This window comes from Mobula hypostoma, chromosome 2, assembly GCF_963921235.1.
Source record: "Mobula hypostoma chromosome 2, sMobHyp1.1, whole genome shotgun sequence".
In the NCBI taxonomy this organism is placed as follows: Eukaryota; Metazoa; Chordata; class Chondrichthyes; order Myliobatiformes; family Myliobatidae; genus Mobula; species Mobula hypostoma.
In genome coordinates this window covers 242,464,900-242,490,837 of record NC_086098.1, presented here as the reverse complement: position 1 = coordinate 242,490,837, position 25,938 = coordinate 242,464,900, and the positions used below count along the sequence as shown (strand labels likewise).

The following is a 25,938-nucleotide window of genomic DNA, read 5'->3' as shown; positions in this document are numbered from 1 at the left end:
GCCATACTATGAGTAGGTGATGCAGCCCTTCAGGGTTATACTGGTCTACGCGACGATCCCATTCCTCGCTTTTTTTTCCCCCCGGAAACTCTTCTCCCGCCCCCCCCCCCCGTTACTTCCCATCATCTAAAACCCCTGCCCATCAACCACTTACACCGATCCCATCTCCGTCCCAGATTCCCGTCAGCTCTCCTCGGGTTTTACCCTGGTGGTGCGGGTGTTGGCAATTAACATCAGCCGATTAGCCCACCAGCCACGTCCCGATGTGAGAGGGGGCGGCGGCGCGGGGAGTCGGGTGGCGGGATATGGAGAGGAATCCCACGATTTCATGGGAAAACAAGCACACACTGACAGTGCTGGGCGGATCGGGATCGAGCTGAGGTCTCTGGGGTTCTCAAGCAGTGTTTCTACCCGCGACACCACTGGGCCACCAGGTTGGGGTCAGTGGCTGAAATGGTGTCGGGGCGACAGGAGAAAATGGGGTGACGTTGATGCCCGCCCACCCTTGAGATATTTGAAAGGAGCGATAGAGAACAGTACAGCCCAGGAACAGGCCATTCGGCCCGAACTGCCTTTGCCGAGCACAGTGCTAAATGAGACAAACTCCCCTCGGCCTGCACACAATCCACATCCCTCCATTCTCCACATAACCATGTATCTAACAACATCCATACGGTCTCTATCATATCTGCTTCCACCTCCACCCATGGCAGCCCGTTCGGGCGACCAACAGTCCCTGTGTAAGAACGTCTGCCTCACACATCCCCTTTAAACTTTCTCCCTCTCACCTCAAGCCGATGCTCTCTAGTATTAGACATTTCCATCCTGCGAGAAAGACCCTGGCTGACGACCCTTTCCCTGCCTCTGATCACCTATGGGGCGAACGGGAGCTCAGCGGCTGCGACCCGGGTTCATGTGTCCCGATCCAGGCCGCAACCCGGTGAACCTCTTCTGCACCGTCTCCACGTTTCAGTTCTGTAACAAGGCAGCCAGAGCGACACAGGATCCTGCCAGTGTGGTTGGATTTAACATTTATAGCGAGGTACTTGAAGCTTCGTTCGATGAAGGCGAGCGTCTTGCGCAAAGGTTAGCCGAGGGGAGATGACCAGTCTGATTCTGACAATCGAAAGCTGCCTAGACATTTCCAAACTCTCCAGGAGCGGCTGCAATGGAACTAGACTTGGACGGTGGCGTGGGGAGGACTGAAAGTCACCTCCCCTGGGGACATCGCCATGCCCTTCAGAGTCCCAGCTTCCTTACCTCTCCCAACACACTTCCTCGTACCCAGCCTCCAACCCCGAAACACAAAGGAGATCAGAGCGCATCTGCGGAGAGGAATAAACATTCCTAATGGAATGAAGCGGGGAAGAAGATAAAAGGGCCGAAAGGCTCACAGTTTATTCCTCTTCATAGATGCTGCCTGACCTGTCGAGTTCCTCCAGCATTTTGTGTGTGTCATGCCGGATTTCCAGCGTCTGCAGACTCTCTTGTGTTTAACGCAACAGGGGTACTTGCTTCGTTTTCTTAAAATAAAACCTGTTCCTCCCCAACTGGTGTCTGAAAACTGTCCCTTTGATTCTCCAAGCTGTAACCAGCCCTGGGAGTGTGTGATGGGACAGTGTAGAGGGAGTTTCACTCTGTGTCTGACCCCAGGAGTGTGTGATGGGACGGTGTAGAGGGAGCTTCACTCTGTGTCTGACCCCGGGAGTGTGTGATGGGACAGTGTAGAGGGAGCTTCACTCTGTGTCTGACCCTGGGAGTGTGTGATGGGACAGTGTAGAGGGAGTTTCACTCTGTGTCTGACCCCGGGAGTGTGTGATGGGACAGTGTAGAGGGAGTTTCACTCTGTGTCTGACCCCAGGAGTGTGTGATGGGACGGTGTAGAGGGAGCTTCACTCTGTGTCTGACCCTGGGAGTGTGTGATGGGACAGTGTAGAGGGAGCTTCACTCTGTGTCTGACCCTGGGAGTGTGTGATGGGACAGTGTAGAGGGAGTTTCACTCTGTGTCTGACCCCGGGAGTGTGTGATGGGACGGTGTAGAGGGAGCTTCACTCTGTGTCTGACCCTGGGAGTGTGTGATGGGACGGTGTACAGGGAGTTTCACTCTGTCTGACCCCGGGTGTGTGTAATGGGACGGTGTAGAGGGAGTTTCACTCTGTGTCTGACCCCGGGTGTGTGTGATGGGACAGTGTGGAGGGAGCTTCACTCTTGTGTCTGACCCCAGGAGTGTGTGATGGGACAGTGTAGAGGGAACTTCACTCTGTGTCTGACCCCGGGAGTGTGTGATGGGACAGTGTAGAGGGAGTTTCACTCTGTGTCTGACCCTGGGAGTGTGTGATGGGACAGTGTAGAGGGAGTTTCACTCTGTGTCTGACCCCGGGAGTGTGTGATGGGACAGTGTAGAGGGAGCTTCACTCTGTGTCTGACCCTGGGAGTGTGATGGGACAGTGTAGAGGGAGTTTCACTCTGTGTCTGACCCTGGGAGTGTGATGGGACAGTGTAGAGGGAGACTTCACACACACACACACACACACACACACACACACGGACACCAGGCACATCCACACACAAGTGAAACACACATAAAGACATAGACCACTATTTCACTCTCAGATTCCGTGTAAACCGTCTCAGTTATTCCACACATCTCCTCCCTCCCCTTCTCTCCCGCTCGCTCTCTCTGTCCCTTCCCCTTTCTCTCTCATCCTCTCGTTCATCTTCTCCCCCTTCCCTCCGCTCTCCTTTCTTTCTCACGCTCTTTGTTTCTCTGTCACCCATTCTCTCTCATCTTCGCTTTCCCCTCCCATCCTATCCTTTCTGTCCCCCATCGCCCTCTCTTTCTCACTCTCGCTGTCGTCCTTTCTATCCTCTCTTTCCCTTCTTTCATCCTTTCTCCCCTCTATTACCCCTTCTCTCTCTCGTTCCGCCCTTTCTCTGTCACCCTCTGCCTCACCCCTCTATCTCCCTCCCCTCCCTGGTTCCGTGACCCTAGGCTCCTGTTATCTGTGGTACTCACTGACTGACATTGGGCCGTGGCGCCGGAGAGGCGGCTCCAAGGCCGGCGTGTTCCCAGCGCACGACCCTTCCAAGAAGTTTATCACCCATCGGCAGGCAGCTCGCGGAAGCACCGGGTGATCCGTCAGCGGCAGCGTCGTCCGGTCCGACCAGAAGAGGCAGATCCGCTGTGGAAGGCCGCACACGGGATATCAGATTAGATTCGTACCCGGGAGTGTTGAAGATCTCCGCTCGTGTGAAACTCACGGAGTAAACAGAATTTAATAAACAGAACAACAAACAGAGTAAAACATTCTCTATTCTCCTTCTCCCATCAGGCAGAAGGCACAAAAGCTCGCACCACCAGGCTCATTTACGCCGCTGCTATCTCCCAATCCATGTCGTTATAGCTCTTCTTCTTTTCCAGTATTTTTATTAATTTACATATAAGAATACAGAGTACAGGAAAAAAATCAATACATTATACTAAATCGCATATAAAGACTCCTTGCCCTATATTCACACAGGTTAATTAATTCGTAACATTGAAATATAGTAATTTTATTATATAAAAAATCTAACCCACTACCAAGACCGAAGCTGATTAGTAAAGAAAAAAAGGGAAAAATAGTCATCATCTGTGCTTTAACAGCAAATCAAAGGTCTTAAAAATAATTCAGAAAAGGTCCCCACTAGACTAGATTCAGAGATTGAACATCGAATCTTCTCTAAATTTAAACATGACATCACATCACGTAACCATTGGGCGTGAATAGGAGGGGCCGCATCGTTCCATTTAAGCAAGAGCGTCCTTCTGGCCATAAAAGACATAAAAGCCAAAATGAGCAAGTCAGATGATTCCAAAATAATATCCTTCCCTCCAACAATACCAAATGAAGCGGTCAGAGGATTAGACTTAAAGTTTACTTTGAAAAGTATTGTGAAAGTTTGAAATACTTCTTTCCAATATTTTCCAAGACTGGGACATGTCCAAAACATATGAATAAGTGAAGCTTCTCCATTATTACATTTATCACAATATGGAGATATATCTAAATAAAAACGAGACAACTTATCCTTGGTCATATGGGCCCTATGAACCTCTTTAAATTGTAGGAGAGAGTGGCGGGCACACAACGATGAAGTGTTAACCCATCTAAAAATTTGATTCCAAGTTTCCTCAAAAATTGAAGTCTGTAAATCTTCAATTTTTAATTCTATCTAAAGGAACACTTCTCATCCCCAGCAGCACATTATAAATATTAGATATAGATCCGTTATAAAAAGGTTTCAAATTAAAAATTACATCTAGTAGATTCTTATCAGGACTTTTAGGGAAGATACTTATTTGATATCGTAAAAAATCTCTTATTTGTAGGTATCAGAAAAAAATGAGTTTTGGGTAAACTATACTTAGTTGACAGTTGTTCAAACGAAAAGAGACTTCCCTCTACAAACAAGTCCTGAAAGCATTTAATACCTAATCTATCCCATTCCTTTAAAGCCACATCAATCATACAGGGTTTAAAAACAATTAGAAAAAATGGGACTTGAAAGAGAAAATCTCAATAAACCAAAGTATTTTCGGAATAGTATTCAAATTCTCATAGTGTGTTTAACCACCAGATTATCAGTTAACTTTCTCAGAGACAAAGGGAGTGAGGATCCAAGAAGAGAAATAATAGAAAATTTATTAACAGAGTTAGCTTCTAAAGAAATCCACATCGGGCAATCCTCACGATTGATGTAATATAACCAGAATGTAAGATTAACTGCCCAATAATAAAATCTAAAGTTTGGTAAGGCTAATCCTCCATTATTTTTATCTTTCTGAAAATGAATTTTATTTAATCTAGAATGCTTATTCTTCCATATATAAGAAGATATAATAGAGTCAAGAGAATCAAAAAAAGATTTAGGAATAAAAACCAGCAATGCCTGAAAAAGATATAGAAATTTAGGTTATGTATTCATTTTGATTGAGTTAATTCGACCAATCGGCGATAACGAAATAGGCGACCAATTATAGCCCTTGCATAATTTCTATCCCACTGTAGAGCAGGACAAAACACAGAAAACGTCCTGGTCATCCACTGCGTCTAGTCCCATCTCCAGCCGTCTCGAATCTGTCTTGCCACCGGATCCAGATGGGAATTGGGAAGAGAGAGTGAGGCTGACGCTGCGCAACTCTCCCTCACTTAAATCCAAATCACGCGCTAGTCTCGACACCATCATAATGGTGTTGAGGTCTTCATCGACGACGGGGATAGACGAACAACATCCCACTGTTATCAGAATCTTTTGTGGCACCACTCAGCCGAGTTTTCAACCTCCAACCTATTCGTCACCACCCTTGACTCGGACAACGACCGTGGTGTCGGAAAATCATAATTGTTATAATGTATACAGTGGATAGACAGCAGTTGTAACAATGTATAACTGGAGAGAGTTTACCATTAACTGTTTATTGAATGGAATGCGCTTTGTGCTTCCTAGCTGGCTTACTCGTATAATCATCAGCCATCTAAACCTATTGTAAGCAGGGATTGCACACCATTTCTACGCCGCGGACCGATACCATTAAGCAAGGGGCTCGTGGACCCCAGGTCGAGAACCCCTGATTGCAACCAACCTCAACGTTTAGTCTCTCAGCTTATCAGCTCGATGCGCCTTACCCCGGCTGCTGCTCACCCGACCCCGACTTCTACTGCAAGGCCATACTCGAAATAATGCGCTACAGGATCCACCGTTCTCTCCAGCAACACTCATGAAATGCTGGGGGAAGGAACCTCTTGTACGATAAGATGGAACTTCTTCGGAATGATCTGGCATTTTATTTCTTACCTGCACTGCACCGTTTGTGTAGACTTTACTCTTTATTCTGCATTTAAACACAAGAGATTCTGAAGTTACTGGAAACCTTGAACAACACACACACACACACACACAAACACACACACACTCACATTCACACTCACACATACACTCACACACTCTCACACACAAACACCCACACGCACGCACACACACACACACACACACACACACACACACACACACACACTCACTCACATTCACACTCACACACACACTCACACACTCTCACACACAAACACACACACACATACACACACACACTCACATTCACACTCACACACACACTCACACACTCTCACACACAAACACCCACACGCACGCACACACACACACACACACACACACACACACACACACACAGACCCACACACACACTCTCACACACAGACCCACACACATACCCACACACACACACACACACATACTCACACACACACACACACACACACACAGAGACACGCAGACAAAATACAAGTACACACACACAGACACACACACACACACACACACACACAGACACGCAGACAAAATACAAGTACACACACACACACACACAGACACACACACAGACACACACACACACACACACGCACACACACACACACGCAGACAAAATACAAGTACACACACACACACACACACACACACACAGACACACACACAGACACACACACACACACACGCACACACACACACAGAAACACCGACGGGGTGGGGGTCGGGGGAGGATGTTCCGAAGATCAGGACTTCACAAAGCCAGTCTTTCTGCCTCTGGATATGACAGCGTCCGAATCATGAAAGTTGTTGTTTTGTGGCAGCACTACAGTGTAATACACAAAAATGCTGTAAGTTACAATAAAAATACAAAAGAGGAACAGCGAGGTAGTGTTTATGGGCCCATAGACCGTTCAGAGTTCTGGTAGCGGAGGGGAAGAAGCTAAAATGTCGAGTGTGGCCCTTCAGGCTCCTGTACCTCCTGCATAAGAACCGCCTCCCCTCCACAACCTCCTCTCACTGATACCAGAAAGGAGGAGGTACAGGAGCCTGGAGACACACACTCAACGTTTTAAGAACAACTTCTTCTCCTCTGCCGTCGCATTTCTGAATGGACAATGAACCCAAAATAATTTTTTAAATCCATGAACCTCACAATTAAAAAAAAACCTTTTTGCTCTGTTTTTACACTAGTTTTAATAATATATTATTATTATGTATAAATTACAATATATTTATAACATTTTATTATAACATATTGCATTGTACTGCTGCCACTAAACAACAAATTTCACGACATATACCGGTGATATTAAACCTGATTCTGATTCTCTCCGCCTCTCTGGCTTTCTCGCTCTCTTTCACTCGCTCTTTCTCCCTTCTTTTTTTTTATTTTCCTCTGTTTCTGTCCCTCCCCCTCCCTGCCTCCATCCCTCTCTCTCCAGCCCCTTTCTCGCCCTCCGCCTCTCTTTCTCTCCCTCCATCCCCCTCTCTCTCCCTCCCCTTTCTCTCTCTTCCTTGTCTCTCTCCCTGCCTCTTCCCTCCTCCCTCACCCCTTCCTTCTCTCTCTCTCACCCTGTCTATTCCTCCCCCACCCCGTCTCCTTAACACACTTTTTCCCTCCCTCTCCCTTTATCTCCTTCTCCTCCCCGTCTCCCTCCCTCTTCTTTTCATCCAGAGCTTTGCCCTCCGCTGCAGACAGACCCTGCCCCTGACCCCACACACCAACATGCCCCATTAATTTCCCTCTGGGACGGGCTCCTCCCTCCCTCAGTACTTAAACCCGGCCCCGAGACACACGGAGTCGAGTCCCAATGAGGAGGCTGACGAGGTGGGGTTGGGATATTCCGAGGGCAGGGTGCCCTGTGGGGGCTCGCAAAGTCTCTCAGGCGAGGGAGAGTCAGCCCCTTCCTTACCGGGACATCCCGTCGACCGGAGGGAGCGGCTGGGTCAACCTGTACCGGCTGTGGCGTGACAGGAACGTCGGTAACCAGCACCTGATCATAAACCGAAACTTCCAGCGGCTGGGTCCCATCTACAGGTGGGTAGAGACCGCACGTCCCACTCCATGGAGCAGAGATCCTTCTCACTGCCCCTCCCACAGCGCAGAAATCCCTCCTCACCGCCCCCCGCAGTACTGACACCCTTCTTCACCAACCCTCCCGCAGTGCAGTGATCTCTCATCACCGCCCCCCGCAGTACAGAGATCCCCTCTCAATGCACCCCACCGCATCGCAGAGATCCATCCCTCTTCACTACCCCCCCCCCCGCAGCGCAGAAATCCCTCCTCACCGCCCCCCGCAGTACTGACACCCTTCTTCACCACCCCTCCCGCAGCGTAGAGATCCCCCTCACCGTCCCTCCTGCAGTACCAAGATCCCTCTTCACTACCCCTCCCGCAGCGCAGAGATCCCTCATCACCGCCCCCCCCGCAGTACAGAGATCCTCTCTCACTGCCCCCCCCCGCATCGCAGAGAACCATCCCTTTTCACCGCCCCTCCCATAGCGCAGAGTTCCTTCCTCACTACTCCCACCGATGGTGTGATGGGTTGGTTTGGGGGCAATGAAATGGGCGGGGGTTGCCCCGGATAGGGAAATGGTGTATTCTGAGTTGGGTTGGGAAGGGTTGTGGGAGATATTTCTTGGGCAGTTGGGTGTGGGAGTCGGTTTGAAGACGGGAGGAAGTGCGATGTTGCACTCCCCACCCCTCTGGGGAATATTGGCTCATGTTGGATATACCTGTCTAATGGCAGTCAGGAAGGAAAATACAACATTATGATTTATTTCAAAAGTGCTCGAATATAGAAGCAAGGATGTAACGTTGAGGCGTTATGAATAGTTTTGGGCCCCTGATGGATGTGTTAACATTGGGGAGGATCCAGAGGAAGTTCACGGGAACGATCCCGGGAATAAAAGGGAATAGTAACATATGAGGAGCGTTTGAGGTCTCTGGGCCTGTACCCGCTGCAGTTTAGAAGAATGAGACAGTGACCTCTGGAATATTGAAAGATCAGGTTAGAGTGGATGTGGAGAGGATGTTTCCAAAAGCGGGGGCGTCTACGACCAGAGGCCATAGCCTCAGTATAGAGGGACATTCCTTTAGAACAGCGAACCTCTTTAGCCAGAAGGCGGTAAATCTGTGGGATTCGTTGCTACAGTGGCTGTGGAGGCCAAGTCACTGGGTACATTTAAAGCACAGGTTCATAGGTTCTATATTAGTAAGGGAATTAGAGGTTGTGGGGAGAAGGCTGGAGAATGGGTTTGAGAGGGAAGATAATTCAGCCAGAGCAGATTCGACGGACCGAATGACCTAATTCTGCTCCGATGTCTCATTATCTTATGTAGGGGGAGGGGGCATATAGGGCAGAAGAGAGGGTGGGTAGAGGGGGAGGGAAGAAACAAGGGGTGTAGGGGGAAGGGAAGGGAGGAGGAGAGGAGTGGGGATAAGAAGGAAATGTTGGAAGTGGTGGTCTCATAGACGGGGAAAGGAGGGAGAGGGGCGGGAGTGAAAAGGGCGAGGACATAGAGGGGAGAGAGGAAGGTCCAGGGTCCATAGGAAGGGGAGAAAACGGGAAGGTGTAGGAGGGAGGGATGATTGGGGTGAGAGGGAGGAAGAGGAGGTGGAAGGGGAGTGGGAAAGGGGTCAGGTAGAATGGGAAGGGAGCGAGGGAAAGGGGAAGGAGGAATGAAGGAGGAGGGGAAGTAGGGAGGGGAAGGTGGGGTGGGGGGACGCGGAGGGAACATAGGGAGGGAAGGGTTGGGAGGGAGGGAGGGGAGAATCACCGGGGTGGGTGGTAAGGGTCGACGGTCAAGGTCGCTGTTTGTGCCCCTCCCACAGAGATAAACTGGGAACGAGGGAGAGCGTCTACATCTTCTACCCCGAGGATACGATGGCTCTGTTCCAGTCAGAGGGAGCCAACCCGGAGAGGATGATTCTGGAGGCCTGGCTGGAACATCGGGAATATCGGAAGCACAAACGAGGCATCTTCCTAAAGTGAGTGTGCGGAGGTCCCTCAGTGGGGGAGAGGGGAGGTCCCTCAGTGGGAGAGGGGGAGGCCCTTCAGTGGAGGAGAGGGGAGACCCTCAGTGGGGGATTGGAGAAGCTTGGGGATCCCTCAGTGGGAGATCCCTCTATTGAAGGAAAGTGGGAGATCCTTCAGTTTGAAAAAATCCACATTGAAAAGTGTGTGAAGTCCCACTATGGAGAGATCCCTCTGTAGGATCCCTATGGAGATCCCTTAGTGGGGGAAAGGGGAGATCGCTCAAGTACGTGATTGGGAGTGGGAGATCCCTCAGTGAGGGACTAGGGAAGCTTGGGGATCCTTCAGTGGGAGAGTGGGAGATCCTTCAGTTGAAGGAATGTGGGAGATCCTTCAGTCTGAAGAATCCATATTGAGAAGTGTGTGAAGTCCCACTATGGAGAGATCCCTCTGTAGAATTCCTATGGAGATCCCTCAGTGGGAGAATGTATCAGTGGAGGCAGTGAGGATAGAGTGGGGGGAGGGAATGGGAGATGCCTCCAAGTGATGGGAAAGTTGGGAGATTGTTCACTTAGTGGGGTGTGAGATCCCTCAGTGGGTGAAAGTGGGGAGATCCTTTCAGTGCGTGGACAGTGGGCAAATCTCTCCAAGGTGAGGTGCCTCGTCGTGTGTGTGTGTGTGTGTGTGTGTGTGTGTGTAGCGCTCTCCATGGGAAGTTCCCTCTGTAGGGATGGGAAGCTCCCTCTCGAACTTTTCCAAAACCCCAGGACAGGTGCTGGTTGGAGATAACGTTTGGGGAGCTCCGTCCATGGCGAGATTCCTTCGTGGAAGCTCCCACAGTGAGAAGGACGCTCCATGGAGTGTGTGTGGGGAGATCCCTCCGTGGGGAGCTGGATCTGTGAGGCGCGTGGTACCTCGGTAGCAGTCGGTGTTGAGGGAGGCTCCCTCCGTGGATAGATCCCTATGAGGAAAGCTCTCTCCATCAGGCAACGGCATTTTGGTAGGGGTCGATATTGAGGGGAGGGGAGTTGCCCCAATGATCCACCTGTGGGGAGCTCCCTCCGTGGGGCTGAGGTACCTCGGTCAGGGTATGTGTTGTCGTCGAAGAGCCCCGCCCCACCGGACTGCGATACCGGCGCGGCGATCGGTGCTTCAGAGAACTCCTGTGGACAGATCCCTCCGCAGGGAGCTGCCTCCGTGCGCTGCGGTACCTCAGTTGGGGTGATTGTTATGAGGAGATCCCCCCCCCCCTTTGTCTGATCCCTCCGTGCACTGTGTTTACTCGTGCGGTGCTGAGGGGAGATCTCTCCCGTGGGGATAGGGTATCTCAGTTGAGGTCGCTTGTGGGGACCTCTCTCTCTGGCACCTTGGTGAGATCAGCGTTGCGGAGAAATGCTTCCAGGGGCTGCGGTACCTCCGGGGGGGGGGGGAGTTCTCCCTGTGGCTATGCACCCTCAGGCAGGGTCCTCGTTGAGGGGAGATCCTCCCGTGGGCTGTGCCCCCCACCGGCGGCTCGGTGATCGGTGACTGAGCACACTCTGCGCTGCTGCCGGCAGGAACGGCGGAGAATGGCGCAGGGAGAGAATGGTGCTGAACCCGGAGGTGATCGGGCCCGCGGCCGTCGGCAACATCGCGTCCCTGCTCGAGCCCGTGGCCCACGACTTCGCCCTCCTCGTCGACCGGAAGGTGCAGACCGGCAGCTGCACCGAACCCAGCAACGTCCTGCCCGATCTCTTCCGCTTCGCCCTCGAGTGTAAGTGGCACGGGAACGGAAGGGGGATGCTGGGGGGAGGAGATGGTTCAGAGGGGAACGGGGTGAAGGCACGCGTGATGCCTCATGTAGTTAATTATCTACACACGACAGAAGGGAAGGGGTGACGCTCACAGCTTGATCGAGGGCCCATTTACCCGGGTATATCGGACACTCCAGACCATTTTACCCTGGACCTCCTGGACCGTTTCATCTGGGTAATATCGGACATTCCTTGAACCATTCACCCCTGTTACATTGGACACTCCCGAACCCATTTATCCGGGCTATATTAGATACTCTCTAACCCCTTCACCCGGGTTAAATCAGGCACTCCCGGATCCCTTTGCCTGTGTTATCTCGGAAACTCCCTGGCGCCTTGATCTGAGTTATATTGGACACTCCCTGACCTTTTTATCCGTGTTATATCTAACATTCTCTACGCCTTTACCTGGGTTATATCTAACTTCTTCCAAACACCTTTTTCCAGGGATATATCGGACACACCCAGAACCCTTTACCCGCGTTATGTCGGACACTGCAGACTAATTTACCCGGGTTATTACGGACACTCCCGGATCCCTTTACCTGGGTTATATTTGTCAGTCTCTATCCCGTTTACTGAGTTATAGCGGGCAATCGCGGACCCCAGTAACCGGGTTATATCGGACAATCGCGGACCCCTGAAACCGGGTTATATCGGATTCTCCTGGACCCTTTCATCTGGGTTCTATCGGACATTTCCCGACTCATTCGCCGTGTTATTTCGGACAATCCCGGACCCATTTACCGGGTTTTATCGGACACTCCCGGACCCCTTTACCCGGCTTATATAGGACACTGTTTTACCCCTATACCTGGGTTAAACCAGACTCTCCCGGACACTCACGGACCCCTTTACCCGTGTTATATCAGAAACTCCTTGACGCTTTGACCTGGGTTATATCGGTCTCTCTCGGACATCTTTGCCCCGGTTATATTGGACACCCCTAAACCCGTTTAGCTGGGTTATAGCTGATGCTCCCAAACTCCATTACCCGGTTCGTAATCGACAATCCCAGACTACTTTCCCAGGGTTGTATTTGACAATTTCGGACCCCTTTACCCGGATTATATCGGACACTCGTAGTTCCCTTTACCAGGGCTATATCGATTACACCAGGACCCTTTTACCCAGGTTATATCGGACAAACCTAGACCCCTTTACCCGGGGTATGCCGGACAACCCCGCTTCCATTTATCACGGTATATCGGACACCCCCACCCCCGTTCTATTGCACAGTCCCTGAACACTTTACCCTAATTAAATCAATTACTCCCGCTCCCATTTATCGCAGTTACATCGATCAGTCACTGATCCGTTTACCAGAGTCATAACATAAAACTCCAGGACGACTTATCCGGGTTATATCAAACACTTTCGAACCCATTTGCCTGGGTTATATCGGACAATCGTGAACTCCTGTATGGAAAACACCAGCCCCGTTCACCCGGGTTATTTCAGACACTCCCGGACCCCTTTACCCTGGTTACGTCAAACGCCCCTGGGCCCTTTCATCTGGGTGATATTGCGCATCCCGACCCATTCACCCGTGTTATATCGGACACAGACGGAATCAGTTAGCATGGTTTTATTAAACACTCCCGGACCCCTTTAACCAGGTTATATTGGACACTGCCCGGCTCTTTTACCCAGGTTAAACCAGACATTCCCCGACCCCGTTACACTTGTAATATCGGACACTCCTAGACCCGTATGACATCGGAAACTCCCTGATGCATTGGCCTGGGCTATATCGGTCAGTCCCGAATAACTTCACCTGGGTTATTCCGGACATCCCTGAACCAGTTTAGCTGCGTTATATCTGATAGTTTCAGACTCTGACATGAACCGAGTTATATCAGACACTCCGGCCGCCACCCGGGTTATATCGGACACTCCCAGACGCCTTGACCTCAGTTTTATCAGACACTCCCCGACAACATTACCCAGGTTATATCTGACACTGCCGGACCCCTCTACCCTCCTCACATCGGGCACTCCTGGACCCTTTTATCTGGGTTACATCGCACATCCCCTGATCCATTCACCCGGACACTCCCGGACCTCTTCATCCAGATTATATCGGACACTGACTGGCCCCTTTATCCCGGTTATATCGGACGCCCGCTTCCACTTTAACCGGGTTATATCCGATATTCCCTGACCCCTTTACCCTGGTTTTATCGGACACTCCCTGACCTCTTTACCGTGTTATATCGAACATTCTCTGACGCCTTTACCTGGGTTATATCTGACTGTTCCAAACACCTTTCCCAGACACTCCCGCACCCACTTACTCGGAATATATCGAACACACCCCGGCCCCTTTACTCTGGGACATCGGACATAACTGGACCCTTTCATCTAGGTTATACCGGACATTTCTTGACCCCCTTCACACCCGTTTCTTTTATGGGAACTGCCGGTCCACTTTATCCGGATTATATCGGACATTCCCTGACCACTTTACCCCGGTTATAATGGACAATCCCGGACACCTTTATCCATGTTATATCGGACACTGCCTGACCACTGTACCCTGGTTATATCGGAAACTCCCGGTCCATTTTGCCCCGATTACATTCGACACTCCCTATCCCCTTTACCCGGGTTAAACCAGACACTTCCGATCCCTGTTACCCGGGTAATATAGGACACCCCCGGACCCCTTTACCCTGGTTGTATTTCTCGTCCCCAATTATCGCGGTTTTGTCGGACAGTCACTGACACCTCTACCAGTGTCATATCAGAAACCCCTAGACGACTCGAAGCTAATATGGCAGGGGGATGGGAACCAGTATGATAGAACTGAGGATCAGCCAGCAGGTTCACAAGGAGGTGATGTAATATGTGATATGAATGTAGGAAGAACAAGCCAATGACTGGGTACAACTGCAGACAGAGCAAAGAGTTAAATTGTACCACAGAGGCAAAATTCATAAGGGCGAATAATGCAGGGCTGAAGGCGCTGTATTTAAATGCGCGTAGCATTGGAAATAAGGTGGACAAACTCGTGGCGCAATTAGAGATTGGTCGGTATGACGTCGTGGCTGAAAGAAGGTCATAGTTGTGGGTTTTGCATCTAAGGATATTCTTCGTATCGAAAGGACAGGCAGGAAGGCACAGGCGGTGGTGTGGCTCTGTTGGTAACAGATGGAATTACATCTTTAGAAAGAGATGACATGGGGTCAGAGAATGCTGAATCTTTGTGGGTGGAGTTAAGGAACTGTAAGCCATTATGGGAATAATCATTTATAGGCCTCCAAATAGTAGCCGGGATGTAGGGTTGAGATTGCAAAGGGAGCTGGAAAGGGCATTTAATAAGAGTAATGACACCATTGTAATAGGAGACTTCAATATGCAAGGGGACTGGTTGGGGTGGAATCGCAAGAGATAAAATTTGACGAATACCTACGAGATGGCTTTTTAGAGCAGCTTGTGCTCGGGCCTACGAGGGAAAAGGCTATCTCAGATTGGGTGTTGTGTAATAACCCAGATTTTATTAGTGAGCTTAATCTAAAGAACCCCTAGGAGGCAGTGATCATAATATGACTGGATTCATACTGCAATTTGAGAGAGAGGAGCACAAGTCTCATGTATCAGTATCACAATGAAATAACGGGAATTACAGAGGCATGAGAGAGGAGATTGCCCAGGTGGATTGGTGGAGGATACTGCCGAGGGTGACGGCAGAGCAGAGATGGCTGAAGTTTCTGGGAATAGTTCACAAGGTGCAAGAGAGATACGTCCCGCAGAAGTTGTTCCCAAACGGCACGGCAAGGCAACCGTGGCTGACAAGGGAATTTAGGGACTACATAAAAGTCAAGGAAACAGCATATAAGGTAACAAAAGTGAGTGGGAAGTTGAATAATTGAGAATCTTTTAAACAAAAGGCAACTAAAAAGCGATAAAAAGGAAAAAAGATGAAATATGAGGGCAGACTAGCCAATAATATAAAGCAGGGCACCAACAGTTTTTTTCAGTTGTATAAAGAGTAAAAGGGAGGTGAGAGAGGATATTGGACCACTGGAAAATGATGCTGGTGAGATAGTAACTGGGGGACAAAGAAATGGCAGATGAACTTAATAAGTACTTTGCTTCAGTCTTTACTTTGGAAGACACTAACAGTATTCCAGAGGTCCGTGAGTGTCAGGAACATTGCTATTAGAAAGGAAAAAGTGCCAGGCAAACTGAAAGGTCTTAAGGTGGATAAGTCACCTGGACCAGATGGACTACATCCCAGAGACTTAACGAGGTTGCTGAAGAGATAACGGATGCATTGGTCATGATCTTTCAAAAATCACTTGATTCTGGCGTGGTCCTGGAGGACTGGAAAATTGCAAATGTCACACCACTCTTTAAGAAGGGAGGAAGACAAAAGAAAAGAAATTATAGGCCAGTTAGCCTAACCTCAGTGGTTGGGAGTGTGTTGGAGTCTATTATTAAGGACGAGGATTCGGAGTACTTGGAGACTAATGATAAAAATAAGTCAAAGTCAACATGATTTCTGTAAAGGGAAATCTTGCCTGACCAATCAGTTAGAGTTCTTCGAGGAAGTAACAAGCAGGGTTGACAAAGGAGAGGCAGTGGATGTCATTTACTTGGATTTTCAGAAGGCGTTTGATATTTAGGCTCCTTAACAAGATAAAATCCTATGGTATTACAGGAAAGGTGCTGGGATAGATCAAGGAATGGCTGACGGGCCGGAGGCCTTTTTCTGGTTGGCTGCCCGTGACTAGTGGTGTTCCTCAGGGGTCAGTATTGGGACTGCTACTTTTCACATTGTTTGTCAATAAATTGGATAATGGAATTGATGGCTTTGTGGCAAAGTTTGCGGATGATACAAAGATAGGTGGAGGGGTAGGTAGTGCTGAGGAAGCAATGTAATTGCAGCAGGACTTAGACAAATTGGAAGAATGGGCAAAAAAGTAGCAGATGGAATACAGTGCTGGGAAATGTACGATAATGCATTTCGGTAAAAGGAACAATAGTGCAGGTTATTAACTAAATGGGGAGAAAATTCAAACAACAGAGGTGCAGAGGGACTTAGGAGTCCTCGTGCAAGATTCCCAGAAGGTTAGTTTATAGGTTGAGTCTGTGGTAAAGAAGGCAAATTCAATGTTGACATTTATTTCAAGGGAACAGAATATAAAAACAAGGAGATAATGCTGAGCCTTTATAAGTCACTGGTCAGGCTGCACTTGGATTATTGGCAACAGTTTATGGCCCTTTATCTCAGAAAGGATGTTTTGCCATTAGAGAGGGTCCAGCAGAAGTTCATGAGAACGATTCCGAGAATGAAGGGGTTAACATATGAGGAGAGTTTGGCAGCTTTGGGCCTGTACTCAGTGGAATTTAGAAGAATGCGGGGGGGATCTCATTGAAACCTACCGAATGTTGAAAGGACTAGATAGCGTGGATGTGGAGAGGATGTTTCCTCTGGTGGGGGTATCCAGAACTTGAGGGAACAGCCTCAAAGTTGAGGGGCGACCTTTTAGAACTAAAGTAAGGAGGACTTCTTTTAGCTCAATCTGTGGAAATCACTGCCACAGACTGCGGTGGAGGCCAAGCCCATGGGTATATTCAAAGTGGAAGTTTATGGGTTCCTGATTGGTCCGGGCATCAGGGGATACGGTAAGAGGGCAGGTGTATGGGGTCGAAGGGGATCCGGCATCAGCCATGACGGAATGGCAGAGCGAACTCGACGGGCTGAATGGTCTCATTCTGTTCCTATGTCTTATGGTCTTATAGACTTCTCCGCATAATATTAGACACCACCGGACCCAGTTCCCAGGGTTTACCGCCACTCCCGGACTTCTTTACAAGGGTTATGTCGGACACACACGGACCCCTTTACCAGGGTTGTATCGGAGCTTCCCCCACCACTTTATCCGGTTACAGTGGACACTCCCAAATCCCTTGACCGGGATTACACCAGGCACTCCCGGTACCCGTTACCCGGATAATATCAGACACTCCCTGTGGCCTTGACCTGGGTTATATCGGACACTCCTGGACGACTTAACACGGTTTATATCGGACACTCCTGGACGACTTAACACGGTTTATATCGGACACTCTCCGATAAATTACCCAGGTTATATCTAACACTCTCTGACCCCTTTATCCGTGTTATATCGGACATTCCAGACTCTTTTTACCCAGATTATAACGGACATTCCCTGATCACTTTACTTGGGTTATATCGATCACACGAGCTCCCCTTCACCCAGGTTATATCCGACATTGCCTGACCCTTTTACGCTGGTAATATCGAGCACACGATGGCACCTTTACCCTGGTTACGTCGGATATTTCTGGACACTTACCTCTGGATTCCCTGACCCATTCACCCGTGCTATACCGGACACTCTCGGACCCACTTACCAGGGTTTTATCGGACACAACCTGACCCCTTTATCCCGGTTATATCGTAAACTCCCGATCTCTTTACTAAAGTTATATCGGACTCGCCCGGACCCCTTTAGCAGGGTGTATCGGACACTATCTCACCGTTTTAACCGTGCTATATTGGACACTCCGAACCCCGAACCGCTTTACCCGGGTTAAACCAGGTACTGCCGGTTCCCGGGTAATATCGGACACTCCCGGCCACTTTAAACGTGTGATATCGGAAACATCCTGATGCCTTGATATGACTTATATCGGACATCTCCCGGCAACTTTGCCCGTGTTATGTCGTGCATTCCCCGACAACATTACCAAGGTTATATCGGACTCTTATTAGTTTAATATCGGTAGCTCCTAAAAGATTTACCTGGTTATATCGGGAACTTCTGCACCCTTTCAGCTGGGTTATATCGGACGTTCCCTGACCCATTCACCCGTGCTATATCGGACACTCTCGGACCCATTTATCAGAGTTTTATCGGACTCTACTTGACCCCTTTATCCAGGTTATATCGGACACTGCCGGTTCCACTTTACCCGGGTTATACCGAACATTCCCTGACCTCTTTACCCCGGTTATAACCGATACTCCCGGACCCCTTTACCAGTATTGTATCGGACACTCCCGGTCCCCATTACCATTGTGATATTGGTGCCTCCCTGACACCTTACCTTGAGTTATATCAAACACTCCTATACAACATTATCGACGTTCTGTCGCACACTTCCCGACAAATTTACCCAGGTTATATCGAATGATCCCTGATATCTTCATCAGTGTTATATCAGACATTCAATTAATCTTTTAACAGGGTTACACCTGGCACTCCCAGGCTCCTTTCCCAGGATTATATCTGACACTCCCGGACCACTTTTACGGGGTTTTATCGGAAACCCTCAGACCCCTTTAGCTGGGTTATATCGCTTACACCCGAACCACTGTAACCGGGCTGTATCAGACATTCCCTGACCCCTTCATCTGGATTATATAGGACAATACCGGACTTCTTTATCGGTGTTATATCGGACACCTCTGGACCTCGCCACCAGGGTTGTACCGGAAACTCCCTGATCCCCTTACCCAGCTTATATAGGACACTCCCAAACCCTCTTACCCGGGCTATAGCAAACACTCCTGGACCCCTTTATCCAGGTTATATCAGACACTCCCGGACCTCATTAACCGGGTTAAATCAGACACTTTCTGGCCCCTTTACCAAGTTTATGTCGGGTTTCCCGAACTTTAACCTGATTATAGCGGACACTCCGGAACCCCATTGCTCGGGTTATATCAGACAATCCATGACCCTTTTACTCGGATTATATCGGACAATCCATGACCCCTTTACCCGGGTTATATTGAACAATCCTGAACCCCTTTACCCGGGTTATATCGGACACTCCCGGATCCCTTTACCCAGGTTATATCGGACACTATCGGACCCCGTTACCCAGGTTATATCGGACACTATCGGACCCCGTTACCCAGGTTATATCGGACACTCCCGGACCGCTTTACCAGAGTTATATCGGACACTATCGGACCCCTTTACCCAGGTTATATCGGACACTCCCGGATCCCTTTACCCAGGTTATATCGGACACTATCGGACCCCTTTACCCAGGTTATATCGGACACTTCCGGACCGCATTAACCGGGTAATATCGGTCACTCCCGGACCGCTTTACCAGAGTTATATCGGACACTCCCGGGTCATTTAACCCATGTTATAACTCACGGATCCTCTCTCGCTCTCTCTTCAGCCAGCTTCCATCTGCTCTACGGGCAGCGGCTGGGCCTGTTTGGGGACGTCGACATGAGACAGGCGGACCGCTTCATCTGGTCCATCGAGAATATGTTGAAGACCACCATCCCTTTGCTCTACCTACCCCCGCGGCTGGCCCGCCGGCTGGGTCTCCGGGCCTGGAAGGAACATGTACAAGTCTGGGACGACATCTTCGAACACGGTGAGGACCGCCGGTTACGCCTCCCTCGTTGCCCGTTTAAGAGCTTGCATCGCGGGGAGTAGGATTGGAAGCCTGGTGACCAGGCAAGGGGAGTGTTTGTGGAGTTCATAACCCCTACCCCGACACAACGCTCCGCCCCCCCCCCCCGCCAGCATTGGGATCTTTATGTGCATCTGTCACCCTCAAGACGATTGCGACCTGGTTTCAGTTCCCACATCAAACACTGTCAGTCTGTGCGTCCCACCCCTCAAACCCATCCTTATATAATGGGGTGGTCAGCACGGACGACGGGCCGAAAGGCCTGTATTTTTTCGCTACAGGGATATATAGCGCGCTTTAAGGTGGAACGGCAGAGCCGTTCCCGTGCCTGAGGAATGTGCAAGTTGCGTGGGATGACACTGTGCCGTTCGGCAGTGGCTGGGGTAAGACTGTGATGGTTCCTGCAGTCGAATAGCCCATCGCCGCTGCTGCGCTCTGTCATGCCCCCGGGCTCCGATCAGGGTCTCTTCCTCCCAGCCCCTACCCACCTCTCCCCCCCCTACTGTCAACTGCCTTGTGACCTGTCCTCAATCCGCATCCCAGCCCACCGCTGCTTGGAGGAGCTGCAGCGGAAGATGCAGACCGTCCCGGAAGCTGAGCGCGGCTACTCGGGGATCCTCGGGGAGCTACTGGCCCGGTCCGGGCTCCCGTTCGACATCATCAAGGCGAACGCAACGGAGCTGATGGTCGGCAGTGTGGACACGGTGAGCGGGGGAGAGAGGGGGAGGGAGAATGGGAGGGAGGGGATGGAGGGGAAGGGATGAAGGGAAGGGGAGGGAGTGAGGGATGGGAGGGAGGGGGAGGCGGAGGGTAGAGGAAGGGAGACGGAAGGGACAGAAGAAGAGGTGCAGGGAGGGATAGGAGGGACGGAGTGCAGAAGGGGGTGAAATAGGGAGGACGGACGTGGAGGGTAGGAGGTGGAAGAAAGCAAAGGATGGAGTGAAAATGGGAGAGGGAAGGAAACAGTGAGGAAGAGAGAATGAAGGAGGAATCAGATAGGAGAGGGAGGGGAGGGAATGAGGAAGAGGGTGGAAGGGAGGGGTAGGGAGTGAGGGAGATGGAACGAGAAGTGTGATAGTGAGGAATCATCGAGGGAGTAGAGGAGAGGAGAGGCGAGGGAAGTGAATGGAGGAGTGAAAGAGGGAGCGGAATGGAGTGAGAGATTGAAGGGGGGTAGGTGGAGTGTAGAATTGAGAAGGACAGGAGAGAGAGAGTGGGGGGAATGGGTGAGGAAGGGAGGGAGGGGGAGTGAGTAGTGAACTAGTGAGGGACCATTCTGAGTGGGGGGAGGAATGTGACGGGAAAAGCGAGGATGAGTGCGGGAGGAGAGGGACGGAGGAGTAGGGGAGGGGACCTGTGGAGGGTAGGTTTATCTCCAGCTGAGTTCTACCCCGTCCACCCCACCTCCCCCAATAGACAGCCCACAGCATCCTCTTCACGCTGTTTGAGCTGGCGCGAAATCCAGAACTTCAGGAAGCCCTCCGCCGGGAGGTCACCGAGGCACACCGGCGAGCGCAGGGCGACGTGTGGACCCTCCTCCGCAACGCGCCGCTCCTCCGAGCAGCCATCAAAGAGACCTTACGGTAAATGGTTCTTAAAACGTGGCCCGCTCCCTCTCTCTGACCCTGCGGTTAAAGAGGGAGGGGGGAATTGGCCAGGGTTACTGTTTCCCATCACTGCCCAGTGACCCCGGGATTACAGACAGAGGGAGAATCGCTGGGGTTTCTGCCTCTGACTTGACTGCCTGGGTGTATCAACCGGGAAGAGGGAGATGAGGCACACTATGACTGGATTGCAAGAGAGATGTGGGCTGTGCTTTAGTCGCGGGAGCAAGCGGCGGGCTGTGTGTGTGTGTGTGTGTGTGTGTGTGTGTGTGTGTGTGTGTGTGTCTGTGTGTGTGTGTGTGTGTGTGTGTGTGTGTGTGTGTGTGTGTGTGTGTGTGTGTGTGTGTGTGTGTGTGTGTGTGTGTGTGTGTGTGTGTGTGTGAGAGAGAGAGAGAGAGAGAGAGACGCTCTCTGCCACTGCTCGCTCTGTGCCCTAACCTGCTCTCTCCCTCTGCCTACAGCCTCTACCCCGTTGGCCTCACTCTTCAACGCTACCCAGTTACGGACGTCATCATCCGGAACTACCACATCCCTGCCGGGGTAAGACCATACAACATAGGGCCAGCATTAGGCCATTCAGCCCATCGAGTCCGCTCCTCCATTCCGTCATGGCTGATCCCGGATTCCACTCAGCTCCATACACCTGTCTTCGCGCCTATTCCTTTGATACCCTGACTGATAAGGAAAAGATCCACTTTCGCACGGATTTGCCTCCACCGCAGCCTGTGGCAAAGCATTCCACAGATTCACCACTCTCTGGCTAAAAAAAATCCTCCCTACCTCTGCTTAAAAGATCGCCCCTCAATTTTGAGGCTGTGCCCTCTAGTACTGGAGACCCCCACCATAGGAAACATTCTCTCCACATCCACCTTATCTAGTCCTTTAACATTCGGCAGATTCTTTGAGACACCCCCCGCCCCCTTATTCTTCTAAATTCCAGTGAGTACAGGCTCAAAGCTGCCAAACGTTCCTCATATCTTAACCTCTTCATTCCCAGAATCATCTTCGTGAACTTCCTCTGGACTCTCTCCAATGACAACACATCCTCTCTGAGATATGGAGCCTAAAACTGTTGACAATACTCCATGAGGCCTGACTAGTGTCTTATAAAGGCTCAGCGTTATCTCCTTGCTTTTATATTCTATTCTCCTTTAAATAAATGTCAACATTGCATTTGCCTTCTTTACCACAGATTCAACCTGTAAATTAGTCTTCTGTGGGTCCTGCACGAGGACTCCCAAGTCCCTCTGCACCTCTGATGTTTGAACCTTCTCCCCATTTAGATAATAGTCTGCACTATTGTTCCTTTTACCAAAATGCATTATCACACATTTCCCAGCACTGTATTCCATCTGCCACCTTTTTTACCCATTCTTCCAATCTGTCTAAATCCTGCTGTAATCACATTGCTTCCTCGGCACTACCTACCCCTCACCTATCTTCATATCATCTGAAAACTTTGCCACAATCCATCAATTCCATTATCTAAATCATTGACAAACAATGTGAAAAGCAGTGGTCCCAATACTGACCCTGAGGAACACCACTAGTCTCCGGCAGGGAACCAAAAAAGGCTCCTTTTAATCCCACTCGCTGCCTCCTGCCTGTCAGCCATTCCGCTATCCGTGCCAGTATCTTTCCTGTAACGCCATAGGAATTTTCTTGTTAAGCAGCCTCATGTGTGGCACCTTATCTGATGCCTTCTGAAAATTTAAGTACATCACAACCACTGGCTCTCCTTTGCTCACTCTGCTTGTGATTTCCTGAAAGAGCTCTGACAGGTTGGTCAGGCAAGGTCGGATACACCAGCCGGTCTCTCTACGGGTACTCTCTCTATCTCCTTCTCTGCCCTGCCACGGTCTCGGGCTTCTCTTCGGGCGCAGGGTCTGTCCTAGCTGAGGTCAACACTGCCGTTCATCAGCGAGGCGGAGCACCAGGGGAGGAACAGTTCGGGTGCTCCGCACTGTGGGATTGACACTGAGGCAGCTAGCTCTGCGCTGAGGGAGGGGCGGTGAGGAGGGAGCTCTGCGATCTGAGAAGGGCGGTGAGGAGGGAGCTCTGCGATCTGAGAAGGGCGGTGAGGAGGGAGCTCTGCGCTGAGGGAGGGGCGGTGAGGAGGGAGCACTGCGATCTGAGAAGGGCGGTGAGGAGGGAGCTCTGCGCTGAGGGAGGGGCGGTGAGGAGGGAGCTCTGCGATCTGGGAGGGGCGGTGAGGAGGGAGCTCTGCGCTGAGGGAGGGGCGGTGAGGAGGGAGCTCTGCGATCTGGGAGGGGTGGTGAGGAGGGAGCACTGCGATCTGGAAGGGGCGGTGAGGAGGGAGCTCTGCGATCTGGGAGGGGCGGTGAGGAGGGAGCTCTGCGCTGAGGGAGGGGCGGTGAGGAGGGAGCTCTGCGCTGAGGGAGAGGCGGTGAGGAGGGAGCTCTGCGCTGAGGGAGGGGTAGTGAGGAGCGAGCTCTGCGATCTGGGAGGGGCGGTGAGGAGGGAGCTCTATGATCTGGGAGGGGCAGTGAGGAGGGAGCTCTGCGATCTGGGAGGGGCGGTGAGGAGGGAGCTCTGCGATCTGGGAGAGGCAATGAGGAGGGAACTCCGCTCTGTGAGAGGGTCGGAGAGTGAACTCTGCGCCGGGGCAGTGAACTCCGCGGGAGGTATTTGTGGGGAGGGGTAATTGGATACATTAATCGCTAATGCCTGAGACCAGACCGGACCAACCGGTACAGGCTGGGGAGGGCTATAGGGCGGAGGGATCTCATTCCCTGCCCTGATCCTGATGCCGGGATCGCTGTCTTAATCCGCTGCTTCCTTCGTCCTCAGACCCTCGTACAGGTGGGGCTCTACTCGCTGGGCCGGAGTTCGGAGATCTTCTCCGACCCCGGCACCTACAACCCAGCCAGGTGGCTGTCCGCTGGTTCCCACAGCTTCCAGGCCCTGGCGTTCGGTTTCGGAGTCCGGCAATGCATCGGCCGCAGAGTGGCGGAGACCGAGATCAGTCTCTTCTTGATCCATGTGAGTCCCTGCCCCGAGACCCCCTCCTCTCTGTCCCTCCCACCACATTCCTCCCCACCCCATCCTTCTCTCTTCCTCCCCTTTCTCCTCCTCCTTCCGACAGACCCACCGTCACCCCTGACCTCCACCTCATTCCCTCCCCTCTTCCCTCTCCCCCTCCTCACACCCTCTCTCGCAAGCCCTCCCCATTCCTACCCTTTATCACCTCCCTTCCTCCCTCTCTGCTCCACCCTATCCCCTCCCTTTCCCCCACACGTTTCCCTCCCCTGCCCTCAACCTCTCCCTTCTGCATTCCTCTCTGTCCTTCCCTCCCGCTCACCTATCTCCCCTCCACCTTCATCCCAGAATCTCCATCCCCTCTATCTACCCCGTCATCTCTCACCCACTGTCCCTGTCCCTCACCGTGTCTCCCCCACCCTCTGTCTCACCCCCCTCCCACAGGCGTCCCACTAATCACTGTTTTGTGTTTGCTGTCCCTGCCCCTGCAGATCTTGAGGAAGTTTCAGATCGTCACCCCCTCCAGTGCAGACATTGAGCTGATCTACGTCTTCATTGTGATGGTGAACAATCCCCCTCTGCTTGCCTTCAGAGCCCTCCCGGGGTAGGGAGCCCCTGGAGCCAAAAACCTTGGAGCTCATGTCGAAGGCAAACTGTCCTCTTGCATTCAACATACAGACTGGGATTCCCCTCTCTGTTCCCCCCACTCCCTCACTCCCCTCCTCCTCCCTCTCTGTCTCCCCTTCTGTTCCTCACCCTAACCCACCTGTACGGGGAGTTTGGAGAAGTACAAGGATGGCGGGCGTTTGGAGAACTGTGGTCAATGGGACTAGACAGAATGGTCGAGACAGGCTGAAGGGCCTGTTTCTGTACTGTAATGCTTTATAACTCAGTGACACCCCAGCTCCTTTTCCCCTGTACCTCCCACCTCTCTCCCGTCCCTTTGACACAGTCTCTGTCTCTCTTTATTGCTGCTTTGAAGTGGAGGGTGTGTTGGGTGGATGGAGTGGTGCCTTTGTGGTCAGGATCGTAGGGGCTGGGGGCTCAGGAGGAGAGGATGGTGTCTCGAGGAGAAAGCTGATGACATGTGTGGGTCAAAGGTGAGGAGACGGGGTCAGAGGTCAGGAACGGGGAGGGTATAAGTAAGGAAAGGATCAAAGATAAGGAGGATGGGGTGAGGTTAGGGGTTGGGAGGAGAGGGTGGGGGGTCTGGGATGAAAGGTTGTATGCCATGGGTGGGTCAAAGGTCTGAGGGGTTAGGGGAAGAAGATTGGGAGT

The 25,938-nt window shown here is 51.2% G+C and overlaps 1 protein-coding gene across 1 annotated transcript; it reads left to right on the top strand.

Moving 5' to 3' along the window:
- Window positions 1-7,679: 7,679 nt before the first annotated feature.
- Window positions 7,680-25,268, top strand: LOC134358031 (cytochrome P450 11B, mitochondrial). The gene is made up of 9 exons (XM_063069905.1): window positions 7,680-7,906; window positions 9,704-9,859; window positions 11,402-11,598; window positions 19,814-20,017; window positions 20,600-20,760; window positions 21,473-21,639; window positions 22,122-22,200; window positions 24,472-24,663; window positions 25,152-25,268. The coding sequence occupies exons 1-9, from the start codon at window positions 7,680-7,682 to the stop codon at window positions 25,266-25,268; spliced, it is 1,500 nt and encodes a 499-aa protein (XP_062925975.1).
- Window positions 25,269-25,938: the final 670 nt, after the last annotated feature.

Bases quoted from the DNA above. Each gene is read 5' to 3' on its own strand.
- LOC134358031 (XM_063069905.1), top strand. From the start codon at position 7,680: ATGAGGAGGCTGACGAGGTGGGGTTGGGATATTCCGAGGGCAGGGTGC. The intron at 9,860-11,401 runs GTGAGTGTGCGG...TGCTGCCGGCAG, and splicing joins AAACGAGGCATCTTCCTAAA to GAACGGCGGAGAATGGCGCA. The intron at 20,761-21,472 runs GTGAGCGGGGGA...CTCCCCCAATAG, and splicing joins TGGTCGGCAGTGTGGACACG to ACAGCCCACAGCATCCTCTT.